We start from the raw sequence: 14,950 nt of genomic DNA on the forward strand, positions 1-14,950 counted from the left end.
TAACCACTGGGCCAAAGTCCGTTTCCCTATTCTTACTGTTAATGCTAGCCGCAGCCCAGGTGGCCTCCCAGCCCAAGAGCTGCTGTCTCCCTGAAGGTTCAGGGAGGGGTGCTCAGAGACCAGGGCACCCAGCTCAGGCCAGAGCCCGGGGCTCGGCCCTCGACAGCAACCTCGCTGCTCCTGGCCTCAGTCTACCCTTCTTGAGAATAGACTGTGGACGCCCACTTGGCTGGAGTATGCACTAGGGAGCCCCATTGGAGAGCTTGGAGAGAGACCCCTTCTGACTCCTTGGGGAGGGAGGGCTCATTTGCAGCCCTGCTTGGAAAGCCCCCTCCCTTCCCTCCTTCTAGGGAACCCAGGAACCCCTCCTCCATGAACTATGTCCCCCCATACGCCCCCACCCCAGTTTTTAAGTGACTCTTTTCCCTAAAACCCCAAATCTCCTGGCTGGGAGCTCATCTTGACCTCCGGGTCTTTTTCTCTTCCAGGAGGAGTGATGGGCAGAGCCAGCGCTTCCCTCAGGCTCTAGACCTGCGGCCAGTGGACTTAGCTCCCTCCCACACTGCTTCCCTCCGCCCTAAGGTAAGCTCCCTCCGCCCCTGGCCTGGGGCTGGGCAGAGGTGAAATGCTCAGGTAGATGTTGCCTGGAGTTCAGCGCCCCCAGGGAACGCCTGTCCTGACCCTGGCACCCTCCAAGGTTGAGCCTGGGCCTGGAGAACTAGCTGGGGCGGGAGGAGGCCGAGGCCTGCTCTGAGCACAGCAGCTCTGTGGGTGCACTGGCCGGCTAGCTTTGCTTCTCCTCATTACCAACAGCACCGTCTGATGGGAGCACCCACTTCCCAGGGCTCTCGTGAAGATTAAATGAAAAAGTGCCAATAAAGCCTTGCCCCCATGCAGCCTGGCCTGGGGTCAGAGCCCTATAAATGAGGCTATTGTTATCATCAAAATCAAATGTTTGCCCAGTACCTGCTTTGTGCCAAACTTTGTGCCAGGCGCTGAGGAGCCAGAATCAATGTGACACAGTCCCTGACCTCAAGGTGCTATAGTCCAGTTAAGAGCTAAATAATTAAACACCTTCTGTGGAGTCCCCCCCGCCCCCACAGGAATAACTGTTGGCTTGTGTTGAGCATTTACAGTGTGCTAGGTGGGTACTTAATGCTTTACATGCGGTATCTCATCGCACCCTCCAATTGTAAGTGCTATGCAGCAGTCACTGTTAGCAGCCCAGTTTGCAGATGAGAAATTTGCAGCTCAGAAAGGTTGAGTTGCATGCCCAAAGTCATGCAGGTAGGAGGTGGTGGAGCCAGGACTGAGTGCTGGGTTTTGCCGCCTCTCGAATGTGGTGGGTAGGAAGCCCTCACTTTTGAAGTGCACTTTACAGTTTATAAAGCACGCCCACAGACATTAGCTCTGTTGGTCCTTTCTTCAAACCCTGGGTGATAAGCATTCTACAGATGAGGATACAGATGCTCAGAGAGGTGACATGGTTTTCTTAAGGTATATACAGCCGGGAAATAGCAGAGACAGGATCTGCTGAGCTCCTCCCCTGGAGCTCTGGCCTGGAGCAAAGGCTGGGCACTTCTCAGCCTGGAGGGCAGAGGGCCAAGGAATGGTGAGCATGCCAAGGGAGCACTACCACCGAGAGAGTCCCACACGGAGGTCCCTCTTCTGCTCTCCATGCCTGGGCAATAGGCCAAGATCGGGCCACGTGCATCCTTGGGACCTGGCAGGAAGGGAGAGAAGCGGTGGCTGGCTCTTGCTTGAGCAGCTGGGTTCACGAGCAAGGCTCCCAGGCCTTCTCCCCTTGAGCCTCCAGCAGGAGGCCTGGGTTTTCGCCAAGGGCTGTGTACCCTTCGACTGTGGCTTCCCTCCCTGGGCCTAGTCTTCCCATCGGGAAAACGAGGGTTGGAGCCGCCCCCCTCCCTGGGTCCTGCCTTCTCAGCCAGCTTGGGGCTGGCCTTCTCTGAATGGCGCTGAGCCCCCTCCCCTCAAGCCCTTGGCCTCTGCCCAGTCTGGCCAGCACCCTCCTTTGTGCCACCCCATCCCGAAAGCCCACCCCGACCCCAGAATCGAGACACTGTCTATGGATAATCTTCCTTTGACCGAGGAGGAAATTGGGGTCCAAGGAGATTGAGTGACTTGTCTGGGATCCCCCAGGCCTGTGACACATCTTTCTCTCCCTTCCTACCACCCCCAACTCTGTACACACTTATAATGTAGGTGGAACCACCGGTGGGCAAATCCCTGCCCCTCTGTGGGGTGGCCCTTCCTTCTCTGCCCACCTTGGCCCCTGGCAGTTGGGTGAGGACCACAAAAGTACTTTAGAAAGTAGAATTTAGGAAGCTAGGCTGTGACCAGCATCAATTCCCAGGGCTGGACAGACATTGCCTTCTCGCTGGAAGCCTCCTGCACACACAGACACTGAGCTAGCCAGGGCCCTCGCTCCTCTCCCCTCCCACCCCTTTTAGGTGTTACCCTACTCAAGGAGTCAGAAATCTGCACACATTTACGGACAATTACGGGACATTGTAGATCCCCCCAGGGCCCACCTGATGGAACGTGGGAGAGTGTGGGCTATGATGTGGACCATTGACTAGGGGTGCAGTGATGCTCAGAGATGTACTTACAGGTGCAATGGATGTGTCACGATGATGGGAGAGAGTGTTGCTGTGGGGGGAATGGGGGGTGGGGGCGGTGGGGTTGAATGGGACCTCATATTTTTTGAATGTAATTTTTAAAAATAAATAATTAAAAAAAAAAGAAATCTGCACACAGACACTGTCATAGACACAAGACACACAGACACTTGCACATGTATTCAGAGAGCTGCTCATGTAGGCACACGTGTATATACAGACACACACGAACAGACACCAATACCCACACCCAGGCTCTCCCACACACACAGGGACGAGGCGTCCATGCACACCCAGCCACACCCACAGCCTCAGGGGCACATCCACGTACGCTTACACGTACACTGCAGGCACACGCAGGCACCCCTCCACTCCCCCTGGCACAGAGACATCGCCTGCAATGCCAGCAGGTCTCGCCTCCCCCCGAGCAGTGTGGGAATGGATGTTTCTCTGCCTGCATTTCGACGGGTGCCCGGAAGTGCTGAGGCCTGGAAGTGGCTGCATAAATCAATATTTGCTGCTGTTAATTATTAAAACCAAAGCTACACTGTGTCTGGAACACACATCTCCGGAGTTCCCGCCGGCTCCCTGGGTCCAAACCTGACCCCAGGCAAGGCCTGGGAGGAAGGGAGCCATAGTAACTCCCTTCCAGAAGCCCTCAGCCCTGGGGTGGAGGGTGGTGGGAGGTGCGGGCAGCTCCTTTGGGAAGCTGGAGAGAGGTTTGGCCACTGAGCTGCTGGGCGGCCTTGTCCCTGCAGGGTCCAAAGCAGCTGGTGTTGACTTGGTCACAGCTCAGGGAGCAGTAGCTGCTTTTCCAGCATCTGCCTGGGGGAGGGGACAGCAAGGCCCTGTCCCTCTGGACAGTGACTACCGTAGGCCAGAGACACATTGGTCAATGGGAAGGGCCTGCAGAGGTCTTACATTTTACAAATGGGGAAACTGAGGCCCAGAGAGGGGGTAGGGACTCACACAAGGCCACTCATCGAGCTGTTGCAAGGCCAGAGCTAGGACTCACATGTTCTGACTTGGGCTTCGGAACCCTTTTCTCCGTACCTTGGCGCCTTGACAGCCCCTCCTCGGGCACTGTGGCCATATCCTCCAGGGCTGGGGTACCTGCCTCCTCGCATGAACCTGGGCAGGGGGCAGGGAGGAAACGAGCAGCCACTGTCGGGCATTAGGGGCTGCTGGAGGCGAGGAGGAGGGAGGGGGAAGACTCCGAAGAGCAGCTGCAGGCCTTTGCCTGGCTTCCTGGGTCTGTCTTTTCCGAGCTGTGTGAGTTTGAGCAAGATTTACTCCTTTTAGAACCAGTTTCCTCATCTGTAAAATGGGGTCTATCCTCCTGCCTCCTGGGCTCTCAGTGAGAGCAAAGCGCCCTGCGTTAAACGCTGTGTCTCCAAGGTAACCCCCTCCTCTTCCAGCCCGGCTTCACAGAACCCGCCCTTAAGGGGAGGGGGTACCCGGAATATGGGTGGATAGAGGAGACGAGCGGGAGACGCGTGCGCCTCAAAGTCCTCGAAGCCGACGTGCCCGAGCGCCCACGCGCCCAGCGCCCGGGCAGAAGCGCGCAGGCGCAGTGCCCGCGGGCGCGGGCTGGGGGCGGGCCGCGCCGGGGGCGGGGCGCCCGTGTCCCCGCCTCGGGGCGCCGCAGCCCCGCCCCGGCCCCGCGCCGCCCGTACCTGGCGCCCCGCCCCCTCCCGGCCCGGCCGCCCCGCCAGCCCCGCGCAGGCAGTGCTGCCGCCCGGAGCCGGGAAGTCGGAGCTCGGTGCGGCGGGGCCCGGGCCGGGGGGCGCGCGGGCCGGAGGCGGCCGGGCCAGGTGGAGCGCTGCCGGGGCGGGGGGCCGGGCCGGGCTCGGGATGGCGCAGCCGCGGCCCCCCGCGCCCGCCGGCCGTCCGCGGAGAGGCTCGCTGCCCGCTGGGGCGGGCTGGCAGGTGAGGGCCGGCGCGGGGACGGCCTGGTCCGGGGGGTCCCGGGGGCCGGGTCCGCGCGACTTGCTCGGAACCCCGCAGGCTCTGCGAGCCAGGGCGGGTGCGCGGGGCTGGCTCGGCGCAGTGGGTGTGTGAGCTCTGGGCTGACACGCGGCCAGGGCGGCTGCAGGGCACACCCTCCCCTGGGGTCCCGCGCCCTGGGCTCTTCCTATAGCTGTCCACGGAGCAGAGCCTATGATGACACGGTGCCTGTGGGCTGCAGGGCTACCCAACGTGTGTGTGCGTGTGCCTCTGCGCCACCCCGGGGACACTTTAAGTCCCTGTGCCCCTTTGGAGGGGTCTGAGGCTTACAGTGTAACGATGGGGCTTGACATGGTGCTGGTGTCCCATCCGGGCCACATCGCTCACAGCCTGCCATGTGTCGGGGCGTCTGCTGTGTCCACTGCCAGGTTAGGCTGTCACTGTGGGTGTTACTTCTTGTTGTGGGTGGCAGGACCATGTGTCACTGTTTACGTGACTTTGACTATCATTTCGTTGTTCCTGCCCGTGCTCAGTCACCCTGAGTGGGGCGCCTTGGGGGACCTTAACACACCCTGGTCCCTGTCTGCCTGGGACTGTGCAGGGCTGACGCAGCCGAGGCTGCGGATGTGGGTGTTGCCGTGTGTTGGGTTGACAGGCGAAGCCTACCTGGGCCACAGGTGTGTGCCTGTGGCTTCTGCTGTACCTGCCTGTGGAATCATCTCTTTCCTTAGCTGCATGGGGTGTGGCCAGAGGCAATCACAGGCCGGTGTCCCCTGTGGGCCCCTGTCATGGATTTTACAGGGTGTGTTTCTCCGCTGTGGATGGACTGCAGAGTGTGTGCTGCTGTGTGTGTGAGTGGGTTGTAAGCCTGGGTCCTTCATTCGTAGTGATTCTCCACACCTGCGGTGTTGGGTGCTTTTTTCCTTTTCTCAAAATGAGGGTATATGGGAGCTTTTATATTTTTTAATGTAACATTTTGTGTGATTTATGTATCTTAAAAAAAAAGATAATTGAAAAAAAGGAAAAAAAACACAAAAAAACTCTTGTTTAGTGTTCTCGGGTTGGGTCCGTTTCCCGGGTGTGTGACTGATGGTGGAGAGGGGCTTGTATATGTGAGCGGAGGGGTGCTGTTGTCTAATTGCCATGCATGTACCTGCCTGTATCTGGGGGTCCAAGTTGTTGTGTCTCTTACTTGGCAGTTGTGAGGGGTTTAGGGTGCTGGTGTAGCTTCAGGTGCACTTACTGGAGTACAGACTTGCACAGGTGTGTTTGCATTTGTACATGTGACTTATGGTACATGGACCTGTGTGTGTGTGTGTGTGTGTGTGTGAGTGTAGCTTTTAAGTCTTAATGTGCACACCTGTGTACATGTGTCCTATTGTGTACTTATGTGGTAGCACAGCTGTGAGTCTAAGAATTGGTGTACAACAGACCCCATAGATGTGTGTGTGTTGCTTTCTTGGTACACAAATGTATGCACGCGGCAGAGACTTGGTATTTGAAATTGGTGTGCGGGCCTCTGTGTGTGAGAGAGCAAGAGAGAGAATGAGTGTGTGCGAGGCGTGTTTCCTCATGCACAACCCCATAGCACGTGTGCGTGAGCTCTGCCAGTGTCCCCACTGGGCACCAGGAGCCCCGCAGCCCAGGCCTGGGAGAGCTGGGGGAGGGGCAGCACTCTGGAGCCTCGGGGGGCTCCCCAGGGCCAGCCCCCAGCCCCACCAGCCGGCAGGGATGCCGCCTTCCAGGAAGGCTCGTAGGGAGTTGGCGCTGGAGACGCTGATGCTGCCAAGCGCAGCTGGCAGACGCCGGATTAACCCTGCGTGTGCCCGGCCTGCCTCGGGCGAGGCTGGCTGATGCGGGAGAAGGTGTGTGTGGGCTCCCACACAGGGGTTTGGGCTGCTGGGCCTTCCCAGCATTCTCTTCCCAAATGAACCCCAGCCCACACTGCTGGAGGGCAGGGTTGGGGGGCATTGTCTACGGCCTGGGGGGTCCACCTGTCATTCTACAGGATTCTCTTGGTCCCCTGAAAGGGGTGAGGTCTCCGTGACTCCAGGCCATAGACCACTCTCTGGGTTCCCAGCTCTCCTGAGGGGTCTGTGCACCCAGCCATGGGGGAGATTTGTCTCTCCCCAGGGGACATGTCCCTTTAGCTGAGGCCGCTGCCTCCTCCTTGAGGGAAAGCCTGCCTGGGGTGGGTCCTGGGCTCTGGACTTGTCATGTGGCCGTTGGTCAGACTGTGGGTCAGCTGCACGGAGCCTCTCACACGATGCCCCCCGCCACCCCAGACAGATGCCATGTGGTTGGTCAGAGGCGGGGGTGGGGGAGGAGGGCTGGGATGGGTAGAGACTCTGGAGGGGCTGAGCAGGGTCAGCGGGGTCCCCAGGCCTGACCTCGCTCTCCCCCTCTCTGTTGCAGAACACCGATCTGTTTGAGATGATTGAAAAGATGCAGGTGAGGCTGGCCCTGTAGCCTCAGGGGGGCCACAGAGGTGGGCGACCCGGCTGGGACAGGGAGCCCGTGCAGCATCTCCAGCCCTGCCCCTTTCTGAGGACCGGCCAAGAGATGGTGGCAGCCTGGTGTCCAGAGTCCTCTGCCTGGGGACAGGGTGGAGGATCTGCCTGGCAGGGTCCAGCTCCCTGTCCGGCCCGGGTACCCAGGCCTAGCTGGTGCCTGCTGAGCCCCCACCCCTGTGTAGTCCCCAGCAGGATGGGGGCAGTCCCCCCCCATACACATATCATGGCCCAATGGCCCAGGAAGGTGGGAGTGTCATCTCTTGAACTTGGTCACCTGCCTGCCCTACCCCCCCCAAAAAAAGGCCCCACCTGTGGGATCCCAGGGAGAGTGGGAGGAGGGTCAGGTGCCAGACCCTGTCAGCAGAAGCAGTGCCGCAGCCGCGTCTGCCTGACCCCTGCCCACCCTCCTGGGCACGTGTGTCGGGAGGCGGGTGGCACGGGTGGGAGCCGGGGTGACCTGAAGCAGCCCTCGGAGCTCCAGGAGCCCTCGGAGCACCCTGCTGCTCTCCTGAGCTTCCCGTGTCTTTGCCTCTCAGCCTTTCCATCTCCTATTTATCTCTCCCCCCACAACACTTATCTGTGCAGATGCAATCTCCTCTCTCCTCACACGCAGGCATGCCCCTGCCCCCACTGCCAGCGGCACGTGCATTCCCGCACAGAGCCCCCGGCCTCCTCCCTGCCGCCGCTGCCTGGACCGGCCCAGGTCACCCGCAGGACAGGCAGGCCCACGGGGAGGCCTGGGGAGCGAGCGGCCCTGCAGCCTCCCCGCCCGGGGGTCACCCCGCGTCCCCAGCGCCTTTCCGACGCCTTTCCCCTTTCACACAGGAAGGGGCCTGAGCCCTCCGAGGGGGGCCGCCCTGGAGGCGGGCACGGGAGGGGTGTGACGGGGCGTCTCGCCTTCTCGTTGCAGGGAAGCCGGATGGATGAACAGCGATGCTCCTTCCCACCACCCCTCAAAGTAGGTCCGAGCCTGGGCTCCTGGGTGCCGGGGGCGGGGGCCAGCTGGGAGCCCCTCTCCTGTCTACTCCTCTCCACCCTGTCTTCCCTGTGAACTCACCCTGCCTCTCCAGGCCTCCCCCACAAAGTTGACCCCCTCCCCTCAAAGGCAGCCTGCAAATGTCTGTCCTTGGACCACTTAGGATCAGCAATTGCAGAGACTTGCACCCAGGACCTAGGAGGCCTTTGAACTCCACGTAGCTGCCGCCGGGGGGGGGGGGGGGGGAGGGCTGGCTGTCCCCTAGCTCCCTGTGAGGGCTCTGGGGACTGAAGAGACAGGGGAGGCTCTTGTTGACTCGGCATGTTCCGGGAGGAAGCTGCACAGCCCCTCCAGATAGGCCTGTGTTCCCCCAGGAACCCTGGAGGGCTGGTGGCTGGACTTGGGGCATGGGCCCAGGGCTGCAGAGGTCAAGGTTGAAGGAAGGTTCGAGGGCATAAACAGAGAGGGGTCCCCAGTCCAGCAGCATCAGCATCACCTGGGGCTCGTTGAAAATGCAGCTTCTCGGGCCCCACCTCCAGAAGGCAGTGCAGAAGGAAGAAGAAAGAGACCTAGAAGATGCCGGAACTCAGGGCCCTAAGCCTGCCTCAGCCCCTGCCCTGTGGGGTCACCCAAGGGTGCTGCTGCCCCATCAGTAAGATGGGAAGACGAAGACATGCCCTCAGCCCAGGGGCGCAGTGTACGGATGGAGTCACTCCAGAGACGGGAGACCCACAGGGCAGCCCCCGCCCCAGCTGGGCCTGTCCTGCTTGTGTTTTGCAGACGGAGGAGGACTACATCCCCTACCCGAGCGTCCACGAGGTAACGGGCTGGACCCCCGAGCCCACCCTCTCCCTGAGCCCTCGTGCAGGGAGTCTGGGCCCTGGGGTCCTCCTCCCGCTCAGGAGCTTGTCCACAGGCCTTGCTGTGGGGGCGGGGACTCAGGTTACAGGCGGAAGATTTCAGAGCCCAGCTCAGCCCTCCTCGGCTAAGGCCATGCGCCCAGTTCTGCCCTTGCAGGGTGGGACGTGGGGTGGGGTGCTGCCAGGTCTGTGCCTGCCGTGGGAGGAAAAGGGCAGGAGCAGGTGCCCTGGAAGGGGTGGGTGCAAGCCCTGGGCCCTCAGAGGCTCTGTCATCCCCTAGCACCACTTAGCCATGGCAGAAGTGGCTCCAGGTGTGTGTGGGAGGGACCTGGGGCCCAGAGTGGTGTGCGGCGTGGGGTGGCTCTCAGCCAGGTCTCCCTTCAGGTCCTGGGACGAGAGGGGCCCTTCCCCCTCATCCTGCTACCCCAGTTTGGGGGCTACTGGATTGAAGGCACCAACCACGAAATCACCAGCAACCCAGAGACAGAGTCGCTGCAGTCGCCCACAACCAAGGTGAAGCTCGAGTGCAACCCCACGGCTCGCATCTACAGGAAGCATTTTCTCGGCAAGGTGGGTGGTTGGCTGGTGTTGGGGGGCTGGGCTGGGGACAGGGTGGGTCACAGCCCAGCTCTGGAGGAGTCTTGAGTCTCAGGGAGCATGCATGGTGGAGCCATTCGTTCATTCACTCAACATTTATTGCAAAAGGCAATATTGTGGCATGGCAGTTAACAGCAGGGACTCTGCCAGGGTTGGCATCCTGGCTCTGTCACTTCTTATCTGGGACATTGGAAAGTCCCTTAACCTCTCTGTGCCATAGTTTCACCTGTGAAAGTAGAGATGGTAACGGTGCTCACTTCAGGAGGTTGCTCTGAGGCCCTAGGAGGCCTGTAAGGTGTTTAGAACAGTCCGACAAAAAGTAAGTGTCCAATTAACGTTAGCAAATAATGAGCACCAGCTATGTGCCCGGCCTTGTTCTATGCACCAGGTATATAGCTCCAAACAAGAGACCCAGGCCCTGCCCTTGGGCAGCAGGGATGAGGGATGGAGAGACACAGCGAAGCTGTGGTTTGACCTGGATTTACAACCCCTACCCTCCCCCAGCCGCCACCAGCCCCAGGGCAGGCCCCTGCCTGGTAACAAGTCATCAGGGTGTCATCTCCAGGTATCCAGGCGAAAGTGACTGGGCCAGGTTATGGCACAGAGTGGTAGAGGCAGGGCACATGCTAGGACCTGGGGTGCCAGCTCCTTGCAGGCACTGTCTCTAGGTCCATCCACAGACAGCGTGAAGTGTAGCTTGGGCTCGACTCTCATGACTTGATGCAATCTTGGCTCTTGATAGTGTGAACTTGGGCAAGTTACTAACCTCCCTGAGCCTGTTTCCTAATCTTTAGAAAATGAAGATAACAAAAGTTCATGTAAAGTATATAGAACCATGCTTGACACACAGTAAAGACTCAGTAAACGTTATCATTAAGTCTGCATAATTATCCTGATCAAGGTTGTTATCCTGCATTTATAGATGAGGAAACTGGGAAACAGACTTGGCCCAGTGGTTAGGGCGTCCGTCTACCACATGGGAGGTCCGCGGTTCAAACCCCCGGCCTCCTTGACCCGGGTGGAGCTGGCCCATGCGCGGTGCTGATGCGCGCAAGGAGTGCCCTGTCACGCAGGGGTGTCCCCCACGTAGGGGAGCCCCACGCGCAAGGAATGCACCCCGTAAGGAGAGCCGCCCAGCGTGAAACAAAGTTCAGCCTGCCCAGGAATGGTGCCGCACACACGGAGAGCTGACACAACAAGATGACGCAACAAAAAAGAGATACAAATTCCTGTGCTGCTGACAACAACAGAAGCAGACAAAAAACACACAGCAAATAGACACAGAGAACAGACAACTGGGGCGGGGGGAGGGGAGAGAAATAAATAAATCTTTAAAAAATATATATATAGATGAGGGAACTGAGGCTCAGAGAGGTGCAGTGACTGGACCAAGGTCACAGTTACTGAGCTAGGAATTGGACCCAGGTCTGCCGGCTGACCTTCCATTAAATGTGCTGTGTGAGGGGTGGGGGCGGGGCACCTCCTTGCAGGCTTCAGAAGCTGGGTGACCTCACTCTGGGCCCAAGGCATTGGCTTGACCCTCAGAGCCTTGGTGCTGATGGGGGGTCCAGTTTGACTGTGACTAAACCAGCAGGTCCAGGTTCAGGAGCCACTGCCTGGGACAACCAAGAGCAGGGAATGGGAACCCATTTCCTGTGGGTGGAGAGAGAGCCCTGCATCCCAGGCACTCACTCTCCAGAGGCTTTCAGCTGGGTCTGGGTGAGGGTGGGATCCAGAGATGTATGCCTAGTGCATAGCTGGCACTCAGAAAAGTTAGCTGAAGGATTGCCTAATGAGAGGATGGAGGAGGTGGGCCTTGGCACAGAAGGACTTGAAACGGACAGGTTGGGGGTTCAGACGCACCCATTTTCAGGGCAGGGCCTGGTCTGGGCCCCCCAGCACCTAGCACGTGGTAGATGCTTGATTGCATTGGCTTGGGTGATCAGGGAGGACTCCCTGGAAGCGGTGCAATGAGGAGAGGGGATCCCAGGGGCTCCTGCACACCCAGGGGCTAGACGGGAGACAGGGCCATTTCCCGACCCCAGGAGGAATGCATGAGGAAGCAGCCAGGTGCTGGAGCACGGCGCTGTTCTGACAGCGGGAGGAGGTCACACTGACTGTGCGTTGACTTCCTGGGACCCCGAGCCCACCCTCCACTGTGTGCCTTGGGGTCCCCTGGGCCAGCAGGGCAGGTTTGGGACAAACCCCCTCCCGTCATTGGTGGGGAAGGTCTTAGGTGCAGCCCTCCTTGCCATGCACCTGCTCCGTGGATGGGCCATGCATCCGGGGGTTCCCACCACCCCGAGCCCAGGCAGGGCTGGGGGGACTTCCTGCGCCATGTCCACTCAAATGTCCCTGAACTGGGGATTGCGCCTATCGCCTTTGCCCGCCTTTCTCCTCCTGCCCTCTGAGCACAGGGCTTCATGTTTAAACAGGACTCCCGGGATGATTCCTGGGGCGGGCGTGGCTCGAGAGCCAGCTCCACTCTCAGGGCTGGGGCTTGGCAGGGGGAGCCCAGGGCCAGGCTGGGGTGGTGTCCCCGGCACTCACGGCCCAGGGCTTTGGGGCTTCCCCACCTAGAGGTGCCAGCCCTGGGCTTCTCTCTGGGGGTGCCATTCCTGCTCTAGCCTCCCAACTGTGCCCGATGGGGAGTTTTTTTCTCCAACCCTGCGGCCTCTTCCCTATTCAGGCAGGAGGGTGGGAACCTGCCCGGTCAGCCGCCCTGTGTGTTTACAAGATGTTTCACTTCCTGTTTCTCACGGGCCCTGGCTTCAGGGGCCACGGACCTACCGGTTCGGCAGTCATCCTATCTTTATCGACTACCTCCTGGGTGCCCAGCCCTGAGAAGGGCGGGGCCGGGAGGACAGGTGTGCAGGTGTAAATGTGGTCCCTGACTTGGATGGCAACCCTGAGAGCCAGGGTTACTACACCCACCCACTCAACACCGGCTCTGGCCAGGCATCTGACCCGGCCACCATTTGATCGTCCAGGAAACTGAGGCACAGAAAAGCAAAGCAACCTTTTCAGTCTGCCCAGGTGGCAAGTGGCAAGGCTGGCGTTGAATGCAGGTCTCTCTGATGTGGAGCTGTGCTCTTCCCTGTGATGCCTGCGACTTGACGGATTCCCATTGGGAGTGGGTTGGCTCCTCTGACGGGGTTTACCAGAAGCCCCAGGTTCAGCCTCACTCTCGCCCCTTGACCCCACCTTGCCCCACAGGAGCATTTTAATTACTACTCACTGGACGCCGCCCTAGGCCACCTTGTCTTCTCACTCAAATATGATGTCATCGGGGACCAAGAGCATCTGCGGCTGCTGCTCAGGTGAGGGCGGCGAGACCCCAAGACGGCAGGGAGGGCCGCGGTCTTAGCCTCTGAGAGTCCATCTCGGTCTACCTAGAGAGGGCAGGGACTTGCCTAAGTTCCACAGGCCTGGTCCCCCCCATGGTCTGCTGCCCTGGTCTTATATTGTTGGAGAGACCCCCTGACCCCTCATCTCCCTTCCCACTGCCTGGCCCCCCACCATGCCGCTCCTTCCTCCCAGGACCAAGTGCCGGACATACCATGACGTCATCCCCATCTCCTGCCTCACCGAGTTCCCCAACGTGGTCCAGATGGCCAAGGTGAGGCCTCTGCCCCGAACTTCTCCTGGGGGGCCCACGTGCTGAGGCTCTTCAGGCACTCCAGGCGGGCACGCGGCTGGGTCACAGCTTTGCCTTCCTTCGCACCCCCCATCCCTGGCTGAAGTCCTCGTCCTGCGTGCAGCACCCTGCCTTTGCTGTCCCGCCCCTCACGGCTGCCCATTCTATCTGCCGGCCGCCGCGGGTTCTGGGCTCCGCGCCCTGTCTGCCTGCCTTGGGCGCTCCTTAGGGCATCCTCAGCTCTCTGCACCCCATTCTGAGCAACAGTGGGCCCCGCAGTCCTGCTTTTGTCCCAGCACGGCTCCCCGCTTCCTTTCTGCGGCTGTCCTTCTAAGACCTGGGCCACCAGGGGCCAGGAGTCCCCCGATCCCCCCTGCTCCAGCCTCAGACCACTCCCTCACCTCCTCCCGCAGCTCGTGTGCGAGGATGTAAACGTGGATCGGTTCTACCCTGTGCTCTACCCCAAGGTAGGGCTAGGGCTGGGCCCTGCGGGCTGACGGCAGGTGGGCAGCGGGGGGACTGAGCATTTAATGAGCTCCCATGATGGCAGGGTGGTTTTCCCGAATTCTCTCGTTCCTTCCTCACGATAACCCTGCCGTGCCCACCGTTTGCAGAAGAGGAACCAGAGGCCCAGAAAGGTTCTGTGCCTTATCCCAGGATGCACAGCAGCTATGGAGGGCCTGCATTTGAACCTAGGCTTACCTGCCTGGTGGTTGTGGTGCCAGGTCAACTGGCAGGGCTGCTGGGAATCCTCCCAGTTGCCACCTCTGCGCCACGGGGCCTTCAGGACTCCCCTGGGGAGGGCCTTGCCCCCTGACCCCAGAGGGCATCTGATAATACAGGCACCCTCATAAACGCTCCTCCTGGACAGCAGCTGCACTTCGACCTCTGGTGCTGAGTGCTAGGTTTGAGGTGCTGTGACAGCATAGGTCATGGGGCAGAGGCTTCTGTCTGTGGTGAGTCAGGAGGACTTCCTGGAAGAGGCAGGTTCTGAAGACATGCAAACCCTCGCGTGCTCTGACGAATTCTAAAGCAGAGCGGTGATTCCTGGGAGTGGAGGGAGAGGGTTGGTCCAGGAAGGTCCCCTGAAGGAAGAGTCCTTGGAAATCAGGTCCTGCCTCGTGGTTTCAGAAGAGGAAGCAGGCCCAAGGGAGGAGCGGAACTGCTCAAGGCCCCACAGCCAGGTGCTGGGGCTTGGCCTGTTCTCGAAGGATGAAATGGGTTTACAGAGAGGCCGAGGAATGAGCTGGGCATCAGAGTGAAGTGGAGGCCGGCTCAGTCAGGGCAGGAGCGGGGCCTGTGGGCAAAACGCAGGAGGAATGAGCTTAAGCTTCAGAATCCTACAGAGCTGGGTTCAAGTCTCAGCTCTGCCACTTGCAAGCTGGAGACCTGAGGCTAGTTAGTTAAGCTTTCTGACCACAGTTTCTTCCTGTGTAAAATGGACACAGCAGGAGCGTTTGCCTCACGGGCGTGTTCTGAGGATCAGACGAGGTGAGGCACGTGGAGGGCCTGGCACAGTGCTTGGCACGAGTAAGAGCTTAAGAAATGGCAACACAGAAAAGCAGTGTCCTCTCCCCCCTCGTCGTCTCCCCCCAGGCGTCCCGGCTCATCGTCACCTTTGACGAGCATGTTATCAGCAATAACTTCAAGTTTGGAGTCATTTATCAGAAGCTCGGGCAGGTGTGCTCCCCTCCTCGCCCCTGCTCCCCACCCCACCTCGCCTTGCATCTGGGACCTCAGACCTCTGCCAGGGGAGAGCACTGCAAGGGATTCAGGGTCCCAGG

The 14,950-nt window shown here is 59.9% G+C and overlaps 1 protein-coding gene across 38 annotated transcripts in view; it reads left to right on the top strand.

Annotated features, from left to right (window-relative positions):
* The window catches only part of RAP1GAP (RAP1 GTPase activating protein), a 62,646-nt gene that overhangs the window by 33,781 nt on the left and 13,915 nt on the right, over window positions 1-14,950 (top strand). For 23 of the 38 annotated variants that reach the window (XR_011649736.1, XR_011649732.1, XR_011649733.1 and 20 more), the window contains 9 exons: window positions 489-582; window positions 6,999-7,034; window positions 8,007-8,054; window positions 8,853-8,891; window positions 9,317-9,502; window positions 12,746-12,849; window positions 13,070-13,148; window positions 13,580-13,633; window positions 14,763-14,846. Coding sequence is in view for 33 of the 38 variants with exons in the window: in XM_071217673.1 (XP_071073774.1) it covers window positions 489-582; window positions 6,999-7,034; window positions 8,007-8,054; window positions 8,853-8,891; window positions 9,317-9,502; window positions 12,746-12,849; window positions 13,070-13,148; window positions 13,580-13,633; window positions 14,763-14,846 (724 nt within the window). In the remaining 5 variants the exon portion in view is untranslated. Of the gene's footprint in view, window positions 1-488; window positions 583-4,475; window positions 4,566-6,998; window positions 7,035-8,006; window positions 8,055-8,590; window positions 8,892-9,316; window positions 9,503-12,745; window positions 12,850-13,069; window positions 13,149-13,579; window positions 13,634-14,762; window positions 14,847-14,950 lie in introns of those variants that run through there. The other 15 variants (XR_011649735.1, XM_071217677.1, XM_071217681.1 and 12 more) reach the window with 3 other exon arrangements.

Source organism: Dasypus novemcinctus, chromosome 9 (assembly GCF_030445035.2).
Source record: "Dasypus novemcinctus isolate mDasNov1 chromosome 9, mDasNov1.1.hap2, whole genome shotgun sequence".
Classification (NCBI taxonomy): Eukaryota; Metazoa; Chordata; class Mammalia; order Cingulata; family Dasypodidae; genus Dasypus; species Dasypus novemcinctus.